This window comes from Pipistrellus kuhlii, unplaced genomic scaffold (assembly GCF_014108245.1).
Source record: "Pipistrellus kuhlii isolate mPipKuh1 unplaced genomic scaffold, mPipKuh1.p scaffold_m20_p_10, whole genome shotgun sequence".
NCBI lineage: Eukaryota > Metazoa > Chordata > Mammalia > Chiroptera > Vespertilionidae > Pipistrellus > Pipistrellus kuhlii.
The window spans coordinates 139892-166477 of NW_023425405.1; the positions used below are offsets into that span (position 1 = coordinate 139892).

The 26586-nt window shown below is 42.3% G+C and overlaps 2 protein-coding genes across 2 annotated transcripts; one reads left to right on the top strand and one right to left on the bottom strand.

Annotated features, from left to right (window-relative positions):
- The first annotated feature begins 2088 nt into the window (after positions 1–2088).
- LOC123651717 (GTPase IMAP family member 8-like) lies at positions 2089–15024 on the top strand. Its single transcript, XM_045576026.1, has 5 exons — positions 2089–2355; positions 10568–10607; positions 11401–11434; positions 13555–14132; positions 14272–15024. The coding sequence occupies exons 1-5, from the start codon at positions 2297–2299 to the stop codon at positions 14314–14316; spliced, it is 756 nt and encodes a 251-aa protein (XP_045431982.1). The 5' UTR covers positions 2089–2296; the 3' UTR covers positions 14317–15024.
- Positions 15025–16419: 1395 nt separating this feature from the next.
- Positions 16420–24741, bottom strand: LOC123651980 (nuclear prelamin A recognition factor-like). Its single transcript, XM_045578664.1, has 2 exons — positions 24328–24741; positions 16420–16551 (listed from the first exon to the last, which is right to left on the bottom strand). Exons 1-2 carry the CDS (start codon positions 24739–24741, stop codon positions 16420–16422), a joined length of 546 nt encoding a protein of 181 aa, XP_045434620.1.
- Between the last annotated feature and the right edge of the window lie 1845 nt (positions 24742–26586).

A 26586-nucleotide genomic window follows, 5' to 3' on the forward strand; every position in this document is an offset into this window, starting at 1 on the left:
CTTCTCCAGCTGAAATGTTTTTTATCCATTTACAAATTGACAAGTTACACAATTCTACAAATATGTTTAATTTCCTACATATTTAGAATATTGGGTAAATTAGAGATAAATAGCAAGTGTGGACTTTAGAATGTTTAGGTTTTTCCATCAGATTTAACAAGAAGACATAGTTGTACTTGTTTCTGGTATCCATTTGTTTTCTATGACTATTTAAAAGACTCAATCCAAATTTCCTAACTGCAAGAAAAAGGCTATCTTTTTTAAATTTTCTCCACTGGCTTTTTCTAGCTGTTTGCTGGCAGCTGCTTGTTATTTTAGTGGTTTTATTGCTTTCAATTTCTTTTTTAGTCTTAATTTCTTTTTCTCACAGTCTCATGATGTTGGCTGAGAAGAGATGTTTTGTGGTGTGTTTCCTGTTTTGCAGCTTTTGGACTCATCTTTCTTCCCTAGGTCAGGGCCCAGCCAAATCAGAGACAGCCTTCCGACTACTTCTGGGAGTGACACGGCTGGGGTAAGCCACCATGAAGGGTAAAAGGCTTTGGTCTTATCTTGTAATGGATAGAGTTGATTCATTAAAAGTTGAGTGGACCTAACACCCAATAATGGGAGCCTTCCAGAACCAGGTCCCCCTTACTCAGGGAGATACATAGGTAGGCGGATGGGAGAGACTTTGTTAGTGTCCCACCAAGGCTTAGCTCCTAGCCCCAAGCCCTTATTGGGCATTGAGAGTATTCCTTCAACTTCCTAAGATGTCCAGATCAACTTCCTAAGATGTCCAGACAGAGCAGCCCCTCAAGCTTACTCTCCTTCCTCCAGGTCTCAAAAGGCTCAGCACCACCTCCGACTTTCAAAGATCAGGCCTGGTGTAAATGTGTGAGCTCAAGTTCAAAGAATGGCCAGCCCCTGCATCCCAGTTGCAAGTCTTCTCTCATTGATGAACACCAAGGATATGACACTAATCAAAACAGCCAGTCCCAAATGGACAGGTGCCTGAAGTAGAAGTATCTAAAGTCGTCAAAATTATAGAAACAGAAGTAAGAAGATGGTTACTGGGGAAAAGGAATTGTGTTTTATGGGCAGGAGTCCCAGTGTTGCAAGAACAATTTTTCAGCTGTTTTTGTTGTTATTTTTAATCCTCACTGGAGGATAATTTTTTCCATTGATTTTTTTTTTTTTTTTTTTTTTTTTTAGAGAGAATGCAAGGAAGGAAGGGCTGGGGAAACACACACACACACACACACACACACACACACACAGAGATTGAGAGAGAGAAACATTGATTGGTTTTCCTCCCACACACACCCTCACTAGGGCCAGGGACCAAACCTGCAACCCAGGTATGTGCCCTTGATTGGGAATGGAACCTGCCCTTTGGCTTGGGAAAAACCTCTAACCACTGAGAAAAAAAAGTAGGGAAAGTTCTCAGGTCTTTGCACAACCATGGAGCATACTTCATAGGGCTGAACATTACAGCTAAAAAAATTGCTAATATGGTCCATTTAATGTGTTGGAGGTTTGTTTTGTTGTTTGTTTGTATGTTTGTTTTTTACCATAATAAAACAAAACTTGAAAAAAATCTTGTTCCCTATTCAATTCCTTTCTGTCATGTGAACTATTACCTCTCACCAAAGGGGTCTTGAGCTATTTGAAAACATGGATGTTCCAGCATTTGAAGTGCTCGACTGGCCCCTGGAAAGAATGATTTGCCTGGGAAGCAGCATTACTCTGAAGGCCAGGGTTACTCAGGCTGGGGATTCTAGGACATCTTCCTGGAAAAGGAGGAGATGGGTTGTTATAGGACACTGAAAAGGCTGCTTCAAGGTGGACAGAAGCTGGGAAGCTTCCTCCATGCTTCAGTGATTTCTATCCCCAGCAGCAAGGAGCCACCCACACAGCCTGTTGGGCCCTGAGCACCATGACCCTTCTCTAGGGACCCTCTGCAGCTCTGCTTGGTGCAGGAGTCCCAGACCCTCTCCTTTGCCCGCCAGCCTTCCGTTCTGCAGCTGCACACTGGGAGGCGTGTGCCTGTCCTTCCCTGACCCCGCCTGCCTCTGACGTGGCACCCTGTGACCAGGCATTCATTCTGAACTTCCCCTGTGTCTGTATTTGTGCTTCTGAGGCTATGAAACCCGTGTCTAGAAACCTCTGCCTCCTGGGGGACACTGTTTGTCTGAAAGACTCAGATCCTGCAGAGCTAGTCCTGCCCTGCTCTCCTCCCTCAAGTCCCTCCTCCCACATCCCCCTTTGGATTCTGTTTGCCTGAGAGGGACTAGGAGCTGCTTCCACCCACAGAGCAATGGAGCAGTCCCGAGGTGAAGTTTCTGAGACTGTGAAAGGCCAGGAGACAAGACCAAGGTATGTTTGTGCGTATATGTGCCTACTCCTGCAAGAGAGGGAACAGGAGCCACCGCGAGGCTGTGATCTCAGGGCCTCTGGGATGGTTCCTCCTGATTCAGCACTGGTCTGCCCAGCCACAAGGTGGTGTGTGGGAGGAGGTGGGAGAGAGGGGGGTTTGAGTCTCCAAGTTCCCAGAAGAGGCTTTGGGATGGGATGCTGACCCTAAGACTGGGATGAAGGCCTGGTGGGAGGAGGAGGAAAAAGAAAGAGAATGGGGTCCACTCTTGAGGAATCTCCTGACCTTGGGATCGTGTCTCCAGCAGCCTCTGAGCCCTGCTCCACTGTGAAGCTGGTAGTTTGGAACCGGATTCCCCACATTCACTTTTAGGACATTTCTGAACCTTTGCACACTTAGATTTCAGTGCCTGAACACTGAGGGTGGTCAATGTTTGCAGAAAAAATATTTCTGATGTCAACTATATTTAAGCCAACTGAGCTCTCACCCAAGAATGCTTTCACTTCATCCCCATAACTGGCCTGTGGGCTGGAATGAGTCCTCCCCTCTCCCCACCAGGGAAGCTCTGGAAGCTTCCTGCCCCCTTTTTAGTAGGTTTTAACTGCCTGGAAGCTTTATGTGGATGCCTGAAGCCATGCCTGCCTCAGGCTGTGGAGTGACACTGGAGTTCTGAAGGAAAACTTTCTGTCTGGTTCTCTCCATTGCTCTTCTGGGGTCTCCAGGGGGGCCAGGGACATGATCAGAGAGAACTGTGTGTTTTAAAGGAAAGAGTGAGGGAGGAGGAAGTTTTGGTTTCCTCTTCTCCTTAAAAGTATTTTCTATATACCTGGGTGAAAATGGTATGGGTTGGGCAATTGTATGTATGGAGAAAGACTAGAGGAAGAAAGAGGGAGAAAATTCCTGATCTAATCTGGTGTCCTGGCCTGGAAAGAGTTCAGCAACATCATTTAGTCCACTATGCTGGGAATCAGTGGTGCTCACATGGAGAAGAAATTCATTCCTCCTCCAGACCTGCTGAATCTCTGCTTATTTACCCACTGGTGTCAGTTTTATATTTAACCCGAGGCCCAGTGCACAAAATTTGTGCATGGGGGAGGGGGATCCCTCAGCCCAGCCTGCACCCTCTTGCAATCCGGGAACCTTTCAGGGGATGTCCGACTGCCGCAGTCAGACATCCCTCTCAAAATTCAGGACCACTGGCTCCTAGCCACTTACCTGCTTGCCTGCCTGATCACCTCTAACCACTCTGCCTGCCTGCCTGATCATCCCTATCTACCTCCGCCTTAGCCCCTGCCCCCATGGCTTTGTCTAGAAAGACATCCGAATGAAGTCCAGAAGGTCGTTGGCTGTCCAGTCTAATTAGCATATTACACTTTTATAATTATAGATGGAGGAAAATAGTACCACTTCATTAGCTTAGGATACAGTTGCTTCTATTTTATTAGTCAAGGTGACAGAACTTCAACCTCCCTCTGCACTTGTAAAAACTCATTATCTTCCTTTCCTCACCACCACTCATGCTCACTCAATTTATTAAGGCCATTTATTAAGCATGTACAGTTTTAAATTTAATAGTCACTTCTCTTAATTTGCGGACCAAAAAGAAACCACAGTTGAAGTTAGAACATATTTTAAGAATATATTCAAGAAGAACAATGAAGAGAATGACATTATGAAGATGTTAGTTCTTTTGAACTAAGCTAAGAATTCAATCACTGGCATTTAAAATATCAACAGGACTTTCTAAAGAAAATAACAACTGATTTTAAAAGCCCTCTAGAAGTTCAAAAGGCCAAAATAAAGACACATTTGAAAAACAGGAAGGTGTTGAGACCTGCCCGGTCAGGTAACTAAGATCTATATTCAAGTTATATTAAGTCATACTGGTTTTAGTAATGAAGACACTGTGGTTCAGGGATAGACTGAGACAATGGACACAACATGGAGTCTGAGGACAGACTCAGAGAGAGAGAGGGGCACCTCATAATCTGATGGGCTGACTGTTCTGTAGACTGTGCTGAGAAACGTGGCTCTTTATGTAGATTCTGACTCAGGCATGTTAATTTTTAACTAAAGGTGCTTCTGAAACTTGCATGTTCATGGGAACCCCCTGGAAGTTGTTAAATTACAGATTGTGATTCAGCAGGTCTTGGACAGGACCTGAGATACTGCATTTCTCATGGGGTTCAGTTGTTGGCAATACTGCTAATCTGTGAATCACACTTGGTGTAGCAACAGCTTAAATTGTAAAAATATTAGTAAGTGTTTACTTAACAAAAAGGTGATTGCAGGGAGATCTGGCAGCTCAGTGGAATCCTCTTATCTTATTATTCTGCCTTCCTTTGACTTGAATGGTGCGTGTTGACTTGACTCCTTTTTGTTTCTTTATTGATTAAGGTATTATATATGTGTCCTTATCCCTTCTTCCCACCTACCCCCAGCACATGCCCTCACCCCCTAGTGTCTGTGTCCATTGGTTATGCTTATATGCATGCATACAAGTCCTTTGGTTGATCTCTCCACCTTATCCCTTCCATCCCCTACTTTGCCTCTGAGGTTTGACTGTCTGATCAATGCCTCTCTGACTCTGGATATGTTTTTGTTCATCAGTTTAAGTTGTTTATTATGAGTGAGATCAAGTGAAATTTATATTTCACTTACTGGCTTATTTCACTTAGCATAATGCTAAGTGAAATAAATGAGTAAGATCAAGTGATATTTATATTTCTCTTACTGGCTTATTTCACTTAGCATAATGTTCTCCAGGTCCATCCATACTGTTGCAAATGGTAGGAGTCCCTTCCTTTTTATAGCAGTGTAGTATTCCATTGTGTAGATCTACCACAGTTTTTAATTCAATCATCTGCTGGTGGGCACTTAGGCTGTTTCCAAATCTTAGCTATGGTGAATTGTGCTACTATGAACATAGGGGTATATATATCCTTTACTAGAGACCTGGTGCATGAAATTCATGGATTGGAGGAGGCATCCCTCAGCCCGGCCTGCCCCCTCTCACAAGCCAGGAGCCCTCAGGGGTGGGAGGCAACCCAGTGATCAGGGGAAGGCAACACCCCCATCACACCTCTGCTGCTGCCACTGCTGGCAGTGCAAGCCTCAGCCAACCCTGGTTACCTGAGCCTAGGGTAGCCCGGGGCAGCTGCCATCCCAGGCTTGCCTGCACCTGGGGCATTGACTGAGAAGCCACCATCTGAGGCGTGACTGTGCTTTGGGGGAGTCCTGGGCGGCTGGGCAGCTGCCTACACCTCGGGCCTGCCCCGGGTGGCTGGGCAACTGACATCTGAGGCTTGCCTGTGCCTCAGATGTCAGGGGTGGCAGTCAATTAGCATATTTCTGCTTTATTGGCTGTGTGCACCACCATCTTTGAGGGCGGGGCAGCAGTTAGCCTATTCTCTTCTTATTAGATGGGGGCACTATCATCTTTGAGGGCAGGGCAGTTAATTAGCATATTTGCTTCTTATTGGCTGTGGGTGCCACATGAGGGTCAATTAGCATATTCTCTCTTTATTAGACAGGATGAGAGGTGTTTCTAGTTCCTTGGAATATATTCCTAAAAGTGGGATCACTGGGTCAAATGGGAGTTCCATTATTTGTTTTTTGAGGAAACTCCATACTGTTCTCCAAATGGCTGCACCGGTCTACATTCCCACCAGCAGTGCATGAGGGTTCCTTTTTCTCTGCATCCTCGCCAGCACTTGTCATTCATTGATTTGTTGATGATAGCCCTTCTGACAGGTATGAGATGGTACCTCATTGTCATTTAGATGATTAGTGACTTTGAGCATGTTTACATATGTCTTTTGGCCATCCTTCTTTCTTCTTTCAAAAAGTATCTATTTAGGTTCATTGCCCATTTTTTGATTGGGTTGTTTTTTGTTTTATTTTGGTTTTTTTGTGTGTTTTTTTGTTTGTTTGTTTGTTTTAATATCATCTATTGCTTTTATTTAAATATTTTAAAGTTACTATAATATCATGACATTTCTCCCATAAATAAGGACAACACATCTTAAGGACGTTTTCCTACCTAACCACTGTACCATATGATGATTAATTTCTTAGAGACCATAATCAATAAAAAAATAAAATAAGATAAATAAGAAATAAATAAAAAATAAAATAGATATCAGTAAACTCCAAATTAAAAGTAAAAATCATGGAATGAAAATACCTGGTTTTATTAACTTGGCAAGACATTTGGCCCATGATGGTTGCCTTCTTGATTAGCAATGAACAAAATAAGATTAATTGTTATAAAATAATGGATATTTCTTCATCAAGTCAATGAGGTTGGAGGAGAGGACAGAGATTGTTCTAGATTAAAATAAATTTAAGAGACATAATCAAATGTACTGTGCTGACCTTGACTGATCCAATTAAACAGATTATAAATTACTTTTAGGGACAATTGGGGAAATTTGGAAAATATGTTGAGTATTGGATATAACTAAGAAATAATTTTTTGTTTTGTTTTGTTTTGTTTTGTTTTTTGTTAAGTTATATGAGTTCCCTGTAAATGTTGGAGATTAAACCTTTATCAGAGATAATATTGGCAATTATGCTCTCCCATGTAATGGACTTTCTTATTGTTGATGGTTTCTTTTGCTGTGCAGAAGCTTTTTATTTTGATGTAGTCGCATTTGTTTATTTTCTCTTTAGTTTTCAATGCTCCCGGAGCTGAATCAGTGAAGCTATTGTTTTGCCATATGTCTGAGATTTTGCTGGATTTCTCTAAGATTTTTATGGTTTCCCATCTTATGTTAATCCTTTATTCATTTTGAGGTTTTTTTTTGTATTGTAAGTTGGTGGTTTAGTTTCATTTTTTTACATGCATCTGTCCAGTTTTCCCAACACCATTTATTGAAGATACTGTCTTACTCCATTGTATGTTCTTGCCTCCTTTGTCAAATATTACTTGAGCTTAGAATTTTAGGTCAGTTTCTGGGTTCTCTATTTTATTCCATTGGTCTATATGTCTGTTCTTGTTCCAATACTAGGCAGTTTTGAGAATAGTGCCTTTGTAATACAGCTTGATGTCTGATATCTGATACTTTGTTCTTCTTTCTCAGGATTGCTGCAGCAATCGGTTCTTTTTTATTATTCCAGATGAATTTCTGAAGAGTTTGTTCTAGATCTGAAATAGGACCTTGGTATTTTAATGAGAATTTCATTAAATCTATAGATTGCTTTGTGTAGTATAAACATTTTAATGATGTTGATTCTACCAATCCTGAACACAGTACCTTTTTCCATCTGTTTGTCTTCCTTTATCTCTTTTTTTTTAGTGTCCTGTAGTTTTCCAAGTACATGTCTTTTACCTCCTTAGTTAATTTTATTCTTAGGTGTCTCCATTGGTTTTCTTTGTTTGTTTGTTTGTTTTTGGTTTGTTTTGTTTTGTTTTGGTGTATTGGTAAATGAGATTGTTTTTTAAATCTCTCTTTCTGTAAGTTCACTATTGGTGTATAAAAATGCCATATATTTCTTGGCATAAATTTTGTATCCTGCTACATAGCCGAATTTCTTTATTAAGTCTAATAATTTTTTGATGGAGTCTTTAGGGCTTTCTATGTACCGTATCATGTCATCTGCAAATAATGACAGTTTTACAACTTCTTTTCCAATTTGAATACCTTTTTCTTCTTCTTCTTCTTGTCTAATTTCTATGGCTAGCACTTCCAGTACTGATGAACGGGAGTGGTGAAAGTGGGCATCCCTGTCTTATTCCTGTTCTTAGGTGAACTGGTTTTAGTTTTTGCCTGTTGAGTGTGATTTGGCTGTGGGTTTGACATATAAGGTTTTTATTGTGCAGGGGTATGATCACTCTATTCCCACTTTGCTGAAGGTTTTTTTTTTTTTTTATAAAGGGTCTTAGATTTTGTCAAATGCCTTTTCTGCATCAATTGATATAACTATGTGATTTCCATCTCTCATTTTGTTTATGTGACATATCACATTGATTGATTTGCAGATAATGTACCATCCTTGCATTCCTGGGATAAATCCTACTTGGTCTTGGTGTATGGTCTTTCTGATGTAATGCTTAATCTGATTTGCTAGAATTTTGTTGAGGATTTTGGCAAATATGTTAATAAGAGATAGTGGCTTGTAATTCTCTTTCTCTATGCTGACCTTATCTGGTTTTGATATTAGGCTAACACCAGCTTCATACAATAAGATTGGTAGTGTTCCTTCCTCTTGAATTTTTTGGAATAGTCTGAGGAGGATAGGTTTTAGTTCTCCTTTGAATGTTTGGTAAAACTCCCCTGTGAAGTGGCCTGGCCCCAGGCTTTTGTTTGCTGGAAGCTTTTTGATGACTGCTTCAATTTCCTCCATAGTTATCGGGCTATTAAGATTTTTATATTCTTCCTGATTGAGTTTTGGGATGTTGTATTTTTCTGTGAATATATCTCTTTCCTATAGGTTGTCTATTTTGTTGGAATAGAGTTGTTCATGGTGTTTTTAAATAATCCTTTGTATTTCGGTGGGGTCCATTGTTATTTCACCTCTTTCATTTCTGATTTTGTTTATTTGGGTCCTCTCACTTTGCTTCTTGGTGAGCCTAGCTAGAGGTTCATCAGTCTTGTTTATCCTTTCAAAGAACCATCTCCTGGTTTCATTAATATTTTGTATTTTTTTGTCTCTATGTAATTTATTTCTGCTTTGATATCTTCCTTCTGCTCACTCTTAGCCTTTCTTGTTGCTCTCTCTCTAATTCTTTTAATTGTGGAGTTAGATGATTTATTACCATTTTTCTTATTTTTTTGAAAGAGGCCTATAGAGTTATCTGTCCCAAGACTGCATTCACTGTGTCTCCTAGATTTTGGATTGTTGTGTTTCCATTGTAATTTGTTACCAGGATGTTTCAATTTCTTCTTTGATCTCATTGCTAACCCAATTATTCTTTAATAGCATACTATACAGCTTCCAGGTGTTTAATTTTTTTATTGTTTTCATTGTAGTTTATTTCTAATATTATGCCATTGTTATCTGAGAATATGCTTCATATGATTTCAATCTTCTTGAATTTGGAGAGACTTTGCTTGTGACCCAATATGTGGTCTATTATTGAAAATATCCAATGTGTACTTGAGAAGAAGGTATATTTATGGTTTTGGGGTGAAATGTTCTGAAAATGTCAATTAAGTCCATCTGATCTAGTGAGTCATTTAGGATTGCTTTTTCTTTGCTTTTTTTGTCTAGAGGATTTATCCAGTGATGTAAGTGGTATATTAAAGTCCCCTACTATGATTGTATTGTTGTCCTCTCTTCCAGCAGATTTGTTTATATATTTGGGTGCTCCTGCATTGGATTCATATATGTTTACCAGGATTATATCCTCTTGTTGTATCGATCCCTTTGGTATTATGAAGTGGTCTTCCTTATCTCTTGTTATGGCCTTGACTTTGAGTTCTATTTTGTCAGAGGTAAGTATTGCTACCTCATTTTTTTTTTTCATTTGCCTAGTAGATATTTTTCCATTCCTTCACATTCAGTTTGTGTGAGTCCCTAGTCTGAGATAGGTCTCTTGTAAACAGCATATACTGGGTCATGTTTTATTATCCATTCAGCCATTTGATGTCTTTTGATTGGAGTATTTAGTCTGTTATGTTTAAACTTATTATTGAAAGGTAATTCACATCCCAGGCCTTCACCTGTTTATTGTCTGTGTCCATGGGCTGTGACTAATTTTTACTTCTAAATCCTTTAACCTATTTCATCTATCTGCCTCCCTCATATAAGGATCTCTTAAAATATCTTGTTTTATCCAAGATTCTCTATGCATCTGAAGATACCAATGTTATTAGTAAAATCCCTGTACCACTCAAGGAATCACAGTCACAGATTCTGGGGTTCATACATGGTCGCCTGGTGGGTGAACATTATTCTGTCTGTCATAGAGAATGTTTAAGTATCTCCCAGCATGTAAGTGGGTAATATAGATAAATAAAGGGCTTGTTATTTTAGCCAATCCACAGTGTTGGCATTTTGTCAGCATGGTTGTTCATTTCACAAACAACCATGAAGAGAAGATCCTGGCAAACATGATTCCTTCTTTTAGTCTAGTCCAAGTCTAGTACTTCAGTAGCCTAAATTCTTGAGTGGGGTAGAGGGATTGAGTTAAAAGGGAATACTCTTTCTTGCTGTTTCTCTGTTCACTCTGTGAGTTGAACCTTGATGTGTTTCTCTTTGTCCCAACAGGACCAGCGGGAGGCTGTATCAGAAGGATGCTGTGAATCAGGTTAGAAAGCAGGGAACTTGGGCTGTCATGAAGACTTAACAAAGACAAGGTTAAAATAAAGTATAGAAAGCATCTACAATAGCAGATTAATCAAGATTGTATATCATGTTTTCACATTTTTTATTCCCTTTAAGTTTAAATTTGGGGAATCAAGATAAGGCTCACCAGGCAGATGAAGAGAATGTCAGGTAAATGGCTATCCATCCTGTCATCATCTTCATTTGCCCACCTGGATAGGGAAGGTCCCAAGTGTTACTGTATTTATGTTAATAATAATTCATCTCTACATTGGGGGTGCCAGTAGTGTAAGAGGGCATCGGCAAGATGTGGGGAGTCTGGTTTCCAATCTCCTCACTTCCCCTTGTCTCTCAACTGCACATCACAGGCATCACTGGGCGCATTTCCTCTTCCAGGGGGCGCAGAAGGTCTCCTGAAGCCTCTGAATTTTCTCCAGAAATAGCAGAATCTCTGGAATTACTATTAGAAACTATAGAGAAGAGAAGTTAGAGCTTCAGGAACAATGCCTTATAGATGGCATCTGTGGGGCTCCTCTGAGTGAGAGCAACACCCACCATGCACTTGATAATGTATTAAAGCAGCAGAAACAGTAAGGTTTCAAAATTGTCATTATAGACAAGTTTATAGTGACCAGCAAAGACTATGACCATGGTCTTCATTTGACTACAGCCTACTCATCAAATTACTGTGAATTACACACTAGGATTCCATTTCTTAACTTTGTGAAAAGATGAGATTTTAGATCTGGACATCATTTTCCCTCTTTATTTTCCAGGCCTGTGAGAAAGAAACTACATCTAAGAACAATGGTAAGCATATCCTTAAAATATGTCAAGGTCATATCTGAATTTCTTTGAATGAGTTATGCATCAAAGGGAAGTGGGGAAACTATCTAGATAAATAAAAACAAAAAATATATCCTGAAGACCTTGCTCAGGTCAATGGCTACAACCTGTCTCTATGGAAAGCTTAACACTGTTGAGTAGGTATAACACCATAAAAGGTCTTTAGCCCTTTGCAGGTGTACCTGACATTCTAAAAAATGTTACAAAACTGGGTTTGCTTGCTGTGCCTACTTGGCCTCTTCCTCCTAGTCCTGGATGCAAACACCTCCTTCTACTATGCAGAATTCAGTGATGGAGCTCAGTACCCATGTAGTGATTGCCATTAGTGATGTATCCTAAACTCTGCGCATGTCAGTAACTTTCCAAAGGCAACATAAAAGGATGTGGAGTTACTGCATTTCAGCTGCTTTCTTTAAATGCCATGATCAGCCGAGACTGGTTTGGCTCAATGGATAGAGCGTCGGCTTGGGGACTGAAGGGTCCCGGGTTCGATTCTGGTCAAGGTCATGTACCTTGGTTGTGGGCATATCCCCAGTATGGGGTGTGCAAGAGGCAGCTAATTGATGACTCTCTCTCATCCATGTTTCTAACTCTCTATCTCTCTCCCTTCCTCTCTGTACAAAATCAATAAAATATTTTTTTTTAAAAAAATAAATGCCATGATCACTCCCCTCCCAAGCTTGCCATGCAGACAACAGAGTAACATTCCACAGGATGGTGTCCTGGATGACAGAGATTCAATGAATATCCCTAGAGTTGCTGACTCTGCCATTTGCTCAGCATGTGGGTCTGGTGTTGACCTTCTTTCACAGGAGAAGTGGTGGGAACAGGGCATGTGTGGAGAGACTGTTGTGTTGTGCAAGTTTTTACAGATACTTATTGAGGTTTAATTTAAGTACAGTAAGATGTGCAAATAATAAGTATACAATTCAATGACTTTTACACATCTACGCATATGTGACCATTAGATGATGATGTGGCTCATTTTCATCTCCTTTCAAGAGCTCACCAGAGGAAACCACTCTTACAACTTTTACTAGCACTGGTTAATCTTGTATGTTTTTGATCTTCATATAATGTACTCATATTGTATGTGGTTTTGCATCTGGCTTCTTTCACTTAGCATGTTTTGGAGATCCAGCCATGTTGAATATCAGTAGTTCACTCTTGTCTTTTATTAAATGATGAGTTGTATACTATTTTATGAATATACAACTTAGTGTCATGTTAAACTCAGATTTTCCCTGGCCTTGTTTTAGCCCACAGACGTTAGCTACAGTACTTACCTTTGGTAGCAAAATGAGAGGAACACTCAGGACCAAGCCCAGTGAAGCCAAGTTTAACATTTTAATCTCTCATGAAAATGAAATGTGATATGCATCACATTATTCCAGTAATTCTATCTGTAAGGAAATATATTCTCCACATTGACACCATAGAAAACAGTGTTAGTGGTATTCATTGTTAAAGCCATGAAGTGCCTTTTGACATCAATGAAAGACACAGTTAAGTTGAATGTGGTTGTAATGAGAAGTGAATTCTAGCGTGCTCCATCTGGTAACCTACAGATGGTATGTGTAGTTGCTTTTTCACGAAAAGTAATTGTATAGAATCATTTTTCAAATACATCCAGGAGACTTTGCTAAAGTTAGCACCAGTCTTCAGTGAGAATACATAGTCACAGCAGTAACAGAAGACAGAGGTGAGATGAATAGACTGGACTAGGTGAGAAGGTGAAGAGTAACAAAGCACTCACAGGGTGCCAGGATATCAAAGAAGCTACTATAATAGAAAAGGGGGAATTGATAAATTAATGACAGATTAATGATAAATCAATGATAAATAAATTCAGAGATGAGAATGGCAGCATGTCAGTGGGTGAACACTGGGCAGGGACTGTGATCCAACTCCTGCTTCAGGGTTCACTAGTTGTCTGGAGGAAGCTGTTCCCATGCTTTTGTCTGGAGCTGCTCTGGGAAGGCAGCCCTGTTGCTTCCCAAGTGTTTTTCCTTCTAATGTGTGACTTTGGAAGCTGTACTCAGGTCAGCCGAGGGTTTCAACTCTCTCCTGCTTTCCTCTAACAGAGACCCTGAACATTGTCCTCGTGGGAAAGAGCGGGGCTGGGAAGAGTGCCACTGGGAACACCATCCTTGGGCGGTCAGAGTTTGTCTCTCAACTCCGAGCCCAGCCAGTCACCACCGAATGCAAGGAAGGCAAGAGGACAGAGGCTGGGCAGGACATTACGGTTGTAGATACCCCTGATCCCTGTAAGTTGTCCAGTAACCAAGGGATTGTCCAAAATTATATGCCCAGAAGTGATGGCAACACAGTTCTGGTACTGGTGCTCCAGCTGGGACGGGTCACAGATGAAGACAAAAAGGTGATGGCGACACTAAAGACCGTCTTCGGAAGGAAAGTTAGAGATTATATGATTGTGCTTTTTACTCGGAAGGAAGACCTGGGGGATGGGAACATTGAAGATTACTGCAAAACCACAGAAAACAAGTTTCTTAAGAAGACAATTAAAAAGTGTGGGAATCGAGTTTGTGCTTTTAATAACAAAGAAACTGGCCAAGCCAGGGAAGACCAGGTATTAGGTTTTATGAAAATGGCCAATGAGCTGATATGTAACAATAAAAAGTCCATCAACAAAAGAATTACCGTGTTTCCCCGAAAATAAGACATCTTCCGAAAATAAGACCTAGCACATGGAAAGATAAGACATCCCCTGAAAATAAGACCTAGCACAACTTTGGGAGAAAAAATTAATATAAGACACTGTCTTATTTTCGGGGAAACAGGGTAGATGCCCAGGAAAAGCAAAATCCAAAAAAAAAAAAGTCTAAAGAAAATGAAGACAGTCATAATAGGTGGCTGAAATGCCCGGGGCCTCTTTAAGATAGAGACATGCTCAGGTTGGGGGGTATGGTAGGACTGGTAGGTGGGAAGTGGGTTCATGACTTTGAGGGCTTAAGAAGTCAATTGTGTCTTACCGTGTAATGCTTTACCTCTTTGTATGTAAATAAATTGTCAGGTTGGGGCAGTAGTAGGGGATTATAAAAGAACAAGAAGAAATAAGGTAGAGAAAAAGTCAGAATCAAGTCACAAGAATGACTTACCTATGTAGGTAGATTGCAGTCAGGTCAGCCCCAGGAACAAGGACATGGCCAGCAGCGGCCATAACACATATGGTTACAAAGAATCAGGGTTTCCGGATGTGTGAGAGTCCTGGGCATGCCAGAGAGGAGAAGCTGGACTCCTGTGGGCTTCCCCCCTGCCTGCCAAGCCTGCTGGCCCCTGAGCTATTCCTTCCTAATGTCCTTCCTGTCCTCTCCATTTCAAGTCTAAATGCAAAGGACTCTGCCATCCCCTCTTTCTTCACTCTGAGGAAATGAACACACCTCTGTGATGATTCAAAGGACTGTATTGTTAAATCATCATAGTGCAATAGACTAGAATAATAATCAGAATCCTAGTAAAATTGCCAAAATTATACAACCTTGCAAAATTTTTAAATTCTAAGTATAATGTAGATTTTCTCTAAAGAGTTTATTGAAAACTCATTTGCACCTCTCTCTCTCTCTCTCTCTCTCTCTCTCTCTCTCTCTCTCTCTCTCTCTCTCTCTCTCTTTCTCTCTCTTTATCTTGAGGGTTAGGGATAAGGCTAAAACTCAGAGAACTCATATAATAGCAATCAAACACATTAGGAGCTTATGGTGTCTCATATCCAGGGACAGGTCCTACGAGGTGGGTACACTGCCCATGGTCCAGGTTCATTCTCACGCAGCCTCTGCACTTCAGGGTTTGCTTGCTGTGCCTACTTGACCTCTTTGTAGATGGTGATGATATTCCACTTAGGGTTGAAGAGATAAATTTGAGAGCTCCCTGATAGGGGCGCTGTATGAGATGGGAGCTATAGAATCTTCTCCCAATAGATGTAGGACCAGATGTTTTCAATATTAACCGCTTATAGATGTTTTGGGATGAGGTCAGCTACCTTTGTTTTTTTTTAAGTATCAGCTTACCTTCAAGATTGGGCCATTTATAAGAGAATAATACTTTTGTACCCTAAACAACCCTTGCTATGACAAATTCTGGGGAAAAAAATCATGTGTAATTACACTCACTTAAGTCAAACAATAAAGATGAATTGTATTATGAACTTACAGCATCCTGATTGCTTTTATTCTGTCTTGGGGAAGAGCATGACTCCTCCCAGAGGCAGGAGATACCTGGACTCGCCAAGGCTTTTGCATCTTAGTTATGGATGATAGTCACTTTACTAGGTGTCAGTAAACTCACTAATGTCCTATTTTGGACATTTCACTATAAAAAGATAAATAAATGTAACCTGAACATGGCAGGGAGAAGGTCTAGAACAGTGGTTCTCAACCTTCCTAATGCCTCTATCCTTTAATACTGTTCCTTATGTTGTGGTGATCCCCAAACATAAAATTATTTTTGTTGCTACTTCATAACTGTAATTCTGCTATTGTTATGAATTATAATGGAAAATATTTGATATGCAGGATGTATTTTCATTGTTATAAATTAAACATAATTAAAGCATAGAGATTAATCACAAAAACAATATGTAATTATATATTGTGAAATATTTATTTCTAATTACAAATAAATGAAATTTTGTCTTGAAGCATGGTATAGCATGGATAACAGTCTTAAATAACAACAGTAAACTAAATTGCTACATTTTGTGACAATATGCGTAAAAAGCCAACGCCAGTGTGAAGGTTGAGATTGCTTCTTTCTCACCAAATCAGAAATTCTCAGGGCAGTCTTTGCAAGAGCACAATGAAGATCATCTTCCACAACAAGTCTACTTCTGTATTTTGACTTGATAATCAACAAGCTGTAAAACCATGTTTTACAAGGATATGTTTTTGGAAATGGAAAAAGAAAGTGCAACACAGTCTCAGAACAGAAAATGACTACAAACACTTGATCCAGAATTTTGTAATTGGCATTGTAGAAAAATCAGTTTTCGCTGCACTACTGTTAATAAGTTCAATGAACTCTTCTTGTGCTGTCTCAGGAACATCTTCAACTTTGTGAATGGGCTTCTGGCAAGTGCAAATGGAGTGTCAGGTAGATCTGGAAAGTACAACGGAATTTCGTCTGCAAGCACCTGCAAGTGTTCTTTCACAGAAATTATCATCGTAATCCTTTTGTCTGGTTCAATGTCATGTTCCTCAAAGAAAGCAGATAAGGTAGGAAACATGTAATTTTATTTTCATCCAATATTTTTGCCAAAGCTGAAGTTTCATTTACAATGATCAGATCTTTTCAGACAAATTGAGGTATGTTGCATTTGGTCCTTGCAGTGATAAATTTAATTCATTCAAGATGGCAAAGATATCAACCAAGTAAGCTATTTTCTGCAGTTCACTTTTATTGCTGAAAAGTGCTTCAAACTGCATTCTTGCTTTCTTATTTAAAAAAAATTTTTGAGATCATTAACACAGGAGAAAACAAGATGGCAGCATAGGTAAGCAGCTAAACTGCTGCCTCACACAACAATTTCAAAACTACAACTAAAAGAGAAAACAGACATTATTCAGAACCACAAGAAAGCTGGCTGAGTGGAAATTCTACAACTAGAAGGAAAGAGAAAAGCTCATAGAGAATCAGAGGAGCTTCAAAAAGCTGAGGTACAGAGACATGAACACAGAGAGGAAAGGTGGCTGAGTGCCTGGCTGGCTTTCTCTGGTGGGAGGGAAGTAAGCTCCCAACTGCACTGAACCTCAGTTCTGACTGCACTGATCCCCAGTTCTGAGCAAGACCCTGTGGACCCAGGCTCATACCAGGGGACTCTGGATTGTCAGGTAGAGATAAAGGCACATGGAGATTTGGGGGAGCTGTGGAGGGCAGGGGTCTGGAGGCACACATGTAAGTGCACACTGAGAGGACTGACTGTTGAGTGTGCTGCTGGTTTTCTCTAGCTGGAGGGAACCAGAAGCTCTCCACTGTGCTGAACTCCAGTTCTGGGCAAGAATCTGGAAATCCAGATTCATTTGGGGAGAAACTGGACTGTCTGGCAGTGGGTGAAACTCAAGGGCTGCTTTCTCTCAGAGGTACTTACAGAAATTACCAAGGGACACTGAGACCCAGGATCCTCATAGGTCAGGGATGAAGGGAAGCCAAGACTGTCTACTCAGCCCTGAGACTCTGCCCCATCCAAGCTGAGCACAAAATCTTTTGCAATTTTGCAAATCTTGTCTCATAAGGATGTTTCCAGCACAGAAGTTCTCCCATCATAGACACAGCTAATTCTCACAGCCAACTTTAATATACTTCAATTCCTCCCAGTGATACCAATGACAATAAAGACTTAACTACAAAAAAGCTGTACACATAGTCCACAAAGGGGTGCACTAAGAGTGTCCACCTCAGGTAACGAAGGAGGCCAACCCACTGGGCATATAGGACACTTATCACACAAAGCTACCCTACCAACTCAGGGAAACAGTAAAAATTCAGAGACAAGGAAACAGATCACAAATGCAAAAATTGGAGGAAAACAAAAAACTGGATATAGAGTTCAAAACCATAGTTATAAGGTTTTGCAAAAATTTCCTAGAAAAGGCCAATAAATTTAGTGATACTCTTGAGGATATAAAAAAGGACCAACTAGAAATTAAACATACACTGACTGGAATAAAGAATAACATACAGAGATCCAACAGCAGACTAGAGGATCGCAAGAATCAAGCCAAAGATTTGAAATACAAAGAAGCAAAAAATACTCAACCAGAAAAGAAGAAAAAAAAATCCAAAAATTTGAAGATAGTGTAAGAAGCTTCTGGGACAACTTCAAGCATACCAATATCAGAGCTTCACAGATAAGAAAAAGCTAAAAGAGCTCATCAAAACCAAACCAGTATTATATGAAATGCTGAAAAGTATTCTTTAAGAAGAGAAATAAGAAAAAAGTATAGATAAAATCATAACCAACAAATGCATATATATCAACAAGTGAATCTAAAAATCAAGTGAATTAGCCGGGACCGGTTTGGCTCAATGGATAGAGCGTCGGCTTGGGGACTGAAGGGTCCCGGGTTCGATTCCGGTCAAGGGCATGTACCTTGGTTGGGGGCATATCCCCGGTAGGGGGTGTGCAAGAGGCAGCTGATCGATGACTCTCTCATTGATGTTTCTAACTCTCTATCTCTCTCCCTTCCTCTCTGTATAAAATCAATAAAATATTTAAAAAAAAAAAATAAAATAAAAAAAATAAAAATCAAGTGAATTAAAAATTTGAGGAACAGAATAAACTGATGAATATAATAGAATCAGGGACATGGAAAGGGAATGGACTGATAATTCTCAGGGGGAAAGAAAAATCGTACACCTATGGATGAGGAGAGTTGGGAGGAGGTAAGAGCAGAGAGTGGGATGAGAACTGGGTAGAGGGGAATTATGGGGGGGAAAGGAAAAACAATTGTAATAATCTGAACAATAAAGATTTATTAAATTTTAAAAATAAAATAATTAAAAGATTTAAAAAAGAAAGTAGAATTATTGCTAATCCTTCTCAAGTTTTCTAATAAAATGATCAGGAGATACATATGTATTTGCTAGGGTTTTTCAGAGAAATCGGTCTGTATAGAGAGGGGAGAATTGCCTCATGTGATACTGGAGGCAGAGAAATACAAAATCTACACAGTAGTCTGACTTGCTGGACACCCATGATAACTCATGTTGGAGCTGGAATTCTAAGACACAGTAAAGGTATAATTCCCTCTTCCTTGTTTCACTTTACCCCCCCCCCCCCTCTCTTTTGCTTTTCCTTTTTTCCCCCCTTATCCGTCTTAAAGCCTCCAACTGATTGGACAAAAGATACCCGTATTATGGATAGTAATCTGCTTTATTGAAATACTATCCAAACAAGACTTCCGGTGGGCTTCCCTCCTGCCACCTCCCCTTCTCCCTCCCCCCCACCACTCCCGTTGTGGTGGGCAGGGCGCACCCCACCAGTCCCACCCACTCCACCCACCCAACCATGCCCGCAGCCACCTCAGCCACCATCTCCATGGCCACTTGTGCTGCCACCACCGCAGCGCACCAGGCCCCACACGCCCAACCCGCTGCGCCCAATGCTGATGCTGCCTCTGCAGCCATGCACGCTGCTGCTGCACACCTTGCTCCGCCCCACATGTGCTGCCAGTGCTTTCCCTACAGCAGCCACAGCTGCCTTGCTTTCCACTTTCCCTCCCTCTTTCTTTGATGTTGTCTTTAGTCTTCACTCCTCCCTCCCTCCATGTATGCAAATTAATCACCATCTTTGTTGGGTTAATTTGCATGCTGACTCTGATTGGTTGGTGGGCATGGTTTGTGTAGAGGAGTGATGGTTAATTTGCATATTGCTCTATTATTAGGTTAGATTACTCTTATTATAAAGAAAAACACCTTCACTTCAACATATATACTGGTGTTTAAGGAAGTATCTAGATGCCATGGCTTAACAATGTTGGCATATAACACTAATTATCAAAATACCTCATGTTATCCTTTGAGACCAGCATTACCCTGATAACAGAACCAGTCAAAATAATCAGGAATAATAATATAAGGAAACTATAGACCAGTATTTTGTACAAATCTATACTAATAAAAGGGTAATATGCTAATTAGACTGGGTAAACAGGACGTCTTCTGGACATCATTCTGATGTTCTTCCTGACAAAGCCAGAGCCCAGGTGAAGCTTCCCAGGGTTCTGGGTGCCTGTGGCCAGTCAGAGGAAGGGAATCCTGGGTCACGGATGTCTGTGGCCAGCTGGAGGAGGGAAGTCTTGGTCTAAGGTGCAGGGGCAGAGGCAGAGGCAGTTAGAAGTGGTCAGACAGGAAAGCAAGTAGTTAGGGGCAATCAGGCAGGCAGGAAGAGGTGTTTAAGAGCAACAGGCAGGCAGATGAGTAGTTAGGGATGATCAGGCAGGTAGGCGAGTGGTTAGGAGCCAGTGGTCCTGGATTGCAGGAGGGTGCAGGCTGGGTAGAAGGACCCCACCCCCATGCAACAATTCTGTGCACTGGGCCTCTAGTATATACATAAAAATCCCTCAACAAAATACTAGGAAATCTAATTCAAGCATAATAAAAAATATATACCAGAAACAAGTGAGATTTATCCCAGGAATGTGAGGATAGTTCAACATAAGGAAATTAATTAATGTAATATATATATATATATATATATATATATATATATATATATATATTACATTAATTAATTTATATATTTATATTATATTTATATATATATATATATATATATATATATATATATATATGGACAATATACAAAGTGTCCCCTTAGGAGTTTGATCAGGAGACCAGGAGTTTGATCACACACTATGATGTGCACTGACCACCAGGGGAAGTGTGTAACGAAGGAAGGCCCAGCCAGGAAAGGAAGGTCCCAGCTTGCAGCCAGAAGATCCCAATTGGCTCAGATCACTGGCCAGGCCTAGGGACCCTGCCCATGCAGAAATTTCATGCTCGAGGCCTCTACTATACACATAAATAGAATTGAGATGAAAAACTACATGGTCATCTCAGTTGATGCAGAATAACCATATGACAAAATCCAATACACTTTTATGATAACACTTAATTGAATAAGACTAGAAAGCAACTTCCTGAACATGATTAAGGGCATATATACAAAAAGCATAGCTAATGTAGTACAGAATTGTAAAAGATTGGAATCTTTCCCATTAAAATCAGGAATAAGACAAGAAAACCCATTATTGTGACTTTAGGATATTACTAGGAGCCAAAACCAGTGTGGCTCAGTGGATAGAGTGTCAGTCTGCAAACTGAAGGGTCCCAGGTTTGATTCTGGTCAGGGGCATGTACCTTGGTTGTGGGCACATCCACAGTGGGATGTTGGACATCCCCCAAGAGGTCCCAGATTGAAGAGGGTGCAGGCTGGTCTGAGAGACACCCCCACCCAATGCACAAATTTCATGCACTGGGCCTCTAGTAAATAAATGAAAGCATATGTTGTTTCAAAATCTCTCAGGAATAATCTGAAAGCAACACAATATAGAGGGCAGGAGAAACCTACAAATGAGGCAGACCTCTGCAGATATTTAGGTAGCAGTTTAATAAGCCCAGGAACTTACTTACAAGACTTGTCTTGAATGGCCCAAAGAAATATTCTCAGCAGCTACCTGCCAGATCTGAAAAGTTGATATAAAGGCTTTAGGTGGGCCTAGAGACATACAACACCCAAATGGTCTCAGCAACACATTACTATCTCAATGCTGTGTTCCTGAGGCAGCTTCTAGGAAGAAAAAAGGCAAGCTGAATGCACATTCCAAATATGAATGGATTACACTGACACACATTTCTGTGAAAGAGAGGGCTAAGGGGCTACTTGGCAGGAGGCACCAAACAGCCCCAATTGCCTGACTCCTTAGACTTTTATTGTAACAACAGTGTGCACTAAAATGAACCTCTAGATACAAACAGCAGGATATCCTTGAGAAAGCACATGCTTCTACAAGGTTTGGTCTAAAGACTATATAGAGATTTCAGCAAGCACCCAGGGGATTGGACTGGTTTGAAAAAGTCAAGGCAGGTGCTGCCACCTTTGGCAAGGTCCCCTTAGAAGCCCCCAATCTTTCCGAGAATCCTCCTTACAGACTTTCCCAATCAAGTCCCGTGCTTCCCCACAAGCCTCCAATTGCTTTGGTCCATACTTTGGGTCAACTGGAGGTCACATCTTCTCCATGACCTTACACAGTGGGTTCAAAGGAACACAGTCCTGGTGGGGGAAAAGTTCTATTTACACTTGAGACCAGTAAAGGAGACAGGGGAGTAATTTCCAAAGCTCTGCCTCTCCTAGGGGAGGCTTATGTACTTGGTTTTGTAAATTATATATTGATTTCTTCTTTGTAACGGGGTAAACTAATCAGTAATGGCTCAGGCCGCTCATCCCTATCAGAGCTCTTCTGCAAAATACTGCGCCACAGGTTAGAGTTTAGTGAGAATGGTCCAGGCTTGAGAGCACTGTCCCATCTATCACCAACACCCCACTCATGGTGACCAGCTCCTACAATTTAATATGCCCCCACCCCTTCTGCTGTGTGCCCTGAGAGGTCAGCAGGGGCTTCACTAGCAGGCATGTGGCTCATTTGATGGCTGCTCTCTCAGATGCCACAGCAACAATGCAATCACATGCAAGAGAAAACACAATTCAAGACACCAATTCCTAAACTCAGGGGCAACGTTTCCCACCCAGAATCCCATGACCCCATCCATTGACTTAGAAAATGTGCTGGTCTGGGGGGCAGATCACTCAGGGAGTTGACTGGTAGTCCATGTGATTTAGCAAAGATGGTACATTAACAGACTCATCAGGTATGAACACAAACTTTCTTCTTGGGCAATAACAGAGGTTTCAGCTGTCAGGAGATATTCTGGTGTCCGAAACACTAGAAGGAATTTTTAAAAGAAACAAGAATAAAGATCAGGGCACTTCTGAAAGGCAAGAGAATGATTATCATTATGATTTCTCAATCAGGATTCTATCAGCAGAGGTGGCTGGTGACTCTGGTGGGACAAAAAGGGACAGAATTCTCTGGATTAAGTTCCAGGGATCCCACTTGTGGCCTGGACTGGAGGTTCTTGGAACTGATGCCTGGACTCTTTATTATTTTATTCTCGATGCTGTCAGAAATTTTCCTGTGGAATTTCCATGTAGCCTCAGCAATCCCTGTCACCTCACCTTAGACCGAAGTTCAATCAGGCATTCTGTAATTCTGTAACGAGGGGCATCTGTTGTTCGCTGCCACCCATTCTGGTGTGAGCCTGATCAGCTTTTGGTTGCATGCAGCCTCTCACAGTCCTTGTCTGGTCGCTGTACCAGAGCCTGCTCAGCTTAAGGTTTCCGCATGGCCCTACATGACACTGGGTATTCTGTCTGGTATTCTGTCTTGCTATGCACAGTAAGCCACAAACAGTTGTCTGTCTGTTGTGTGCACTTGTAAATATTGTTATGAGAGAGATGCTGTTGATTGTTGTTTTGTGACTCTTCGTTGTTTGGTTTAATTTGCTTAAAAGTGAGGGCACATCCCACTTTGCTGGGGGCCCCAGCTGCTTGTGGCAGGCTGAACCCATGGCAGCGATTGCAGGAACTTCCCAGCAACTGCCAAGAGCTCTTAATCTTGGGGGCCCTCCCTGCTCTCCCACTAGAGCAGTGCTTCTCAACCTCTTATGCCACAACCTTTTACTACAGCTCCTCGTGTTGAGGTGATCCCCAAACATAAAACTATTTTCGTTGCTACTTCATAACTGTAATTTTGCTACTGTTATGAATCATAATGTAAATATCTGTGTTTTCCAATGGGGCAATCTTCTCGAAATACAATATTCCAGCCGCACCCAGGTGATGATGACAGCACCCTTCAAAGTGAGGGAGCCGACAGATGGGGAGCAGGGAATTCTGAAACCAAAGCGATGACAGAGACGCTAAGCCTTTCCTTCATGCATCTCACACCCCTCCTCAGACGGCCTGCAGGCCGGACATCTGCTGGACTTTTACCACTTGGTGTCCTGGCAGGCTGTCCTGGCCCTGCTAGGTGGTGTGCAGTCACCCTCCAGCCCCAGCCACTCCTGGTACAGCTCCTGCCATGGGCGCTGGTCTCCGGGCCACACTGGGATGGCAGCGTAGAGGCCTTCCATCTGCCACAGCAGTGCCCTGTCTGCATGCCTGTTATCCGCTGGGGCTGGCCCTGCTGCTTAAGCATGTCCGGCGCAGGCCAGGGCCTCCACAAAGTGCCCTCTGCAGCTTCAGGACCACGTCTGGATGTGCCAAAAGTCGTAAGCAGCCTTACAGCACAGCAGGCCCTCTCCGTCCCTTTCAGGGTGACCTCCTGGCAGCCTTTGTTCCTCAGGGTGTGGCAGGTGAGCACCCCCACGTCCTCATTGAACAGCTCCTTGGCCGTGTGCCTGAAGATGTGCCCCAGGTGCCCGTCGGAGCTGGCACCCTCGTGGAGCCTCACCTCCTCCTTTACATCTCCAGTCTCTGCAGCATCATTCGAGGCCAGGTCACTTTGCTCCGTTATCTGGACAATTTCACCTGAGGGTAACACACAGTCAGCACCCTGGGAACTATGCGAAGCTGTGGAAACATCTTCTCTGAGGGCCTCCAGTTTCTTGTCATAACACAGGGCCACAATGAAGTGGAAACTCTTGTCTGGGGACATGTTCTGCCATCTGGGGAAGTGATCCTGCACCAGACAGCCCATGATCTATTTGTGACCTGGAGGAAGCAAAGGGAGAGCAGTCAGTCACCACTGGTCGCCCCTGGTGCTGGTGGTGGTATCCTCTTTTCCTTGTGGAGCATCTAGGGAGGGGAAGCAGCCACAGTGCCCAAGGCCAAGTTCCAGGAGGCTGGCAGCTCTGTCAGGATCATGCCAGAGGCGCTGGTCCATTGTGCTTGGCCTGTCCTGTGGAGATTGAACCTACAGGGCTACTAAGGAAGCCAGTCCCCAGTTCCTCCCTGCCTTCACCGTCAATTGATTGGAATATGAGGGCCAGGAGGAGGGACCAAGAGGCTGCCTTCCAGCTGCTTGCCAGTCCCTGCACCACTCACTCTGGTTCCCTGTTAACCATCCTCTGATCAATGGGAGCTTCTGGTCTGGGGGAGGGACCAAGCCCATGCACCAGTCACTGCTGCCTCAGATTCATTGAAGCCTGAGAAGTTCCAATTCCCCCATTAGCCATCCCCTGATCAATGGAGCCTGAGGGCTGGGGGATGGACCAATCGTCCATTCAGTCATTATGGACCCTGGCTCTTTATATATATCTATATTAATAAAAGGGTAATATGCTAGACTGGGAGAACTTCTGGACATCCTTCCTGACAAAGCCATGGTAGTGGGGCTGAGGCAGAGACAGTTAGGTGCAATCAGGCCAAGGGGAGGGCAGTTGCAGGTGATCAGGCCATTGGTGGAGGGGCAGTAGGGTGTAATCAGGCCAACAGTTGGGGACAGTTGGGGGCAAGCAGGCCAGCAAGAAGGGTGGTTAGGGGTGATCAGGCAGGCAGGTGAGTGGTTAGGAGCCATCAGTCCCAGATTGTGAGGGGGATGTCCCAGATTGGAGAGGGTGCAAGCTGGACTGAGGGACACAACCCCCACCCATGCACAAATTTCATGCACCAGGCCACTCAGAGTGTGTGTGTGTGTGTGTGTGTGTGTGTGTGTATGTGTGTATTAAAGGCCTAATGCATGAATTCGTGCATGGGTGGGGATCCAGCCAGCCTGGCCAGTGGGAGGGGTCATGGGGGGTTGGCCAGCCTGCCTGCTAGTTGAACTCCTGGTCAAAGGGACAATTTGCATATTAGCCTTTAATTATATAGCTTATACACTGAGTGGCCAAATTATTATCCATTCAGAGATCATAATAATTTCCATTCCCCCATTTCTTTTTCTTTTTTCTGAGCTGTTCGAGAGCATGCTTTACACACCTCAGGATGCCTGATACTACCCTATGTATTTCCCAAAAGCAGACACTCCTACATAACAGTTCTCCACCCAACTATTCAAATGGTGTTAAGGTTCAATCCACAGACCCCATTTGAATTCTGACAATTGTGTCAACAATGTTCCCCACTCCCCACCCTCAGGATTCCATCCACCTAGGACGAGTCCTCTGTCATTCCTGTCCCTGACAGTTTTTCAGTTTTAATTAAAAATCAGAGACTTTGCCCTAAAAATAAATAAATAAATAAATAAATAAATAAATAAATAAATAAATAAATAAATAAATAACAAATAAAAGACCTGCTGGCCCCCACCCCCACCCCATGCGGAGCCCCAGGCTGAGCAGCTCGGGTGGGTGTGGGCTGTGTGGCCCAGGCGCCAGGCCCTGTGGCAGTGGCGAGGTTTGCAGTACAGCCGGTATAGTGTCGCCAGTTAACTTTGCTGGGGAGTCCGGATTGGGCTGAATGGACTGCAGCTGGCGCGGCTGGCCGGGCGAAGCTCCAGGAAGACGTTTTGTAAGAGGAGTGGGCAAGCCTATTCTCGCAGTAGAGTTCTGACCGCTGGGAATGATGGAAGGGAGGCCTCCAGGAGTCTCACGTTAGATGGCTG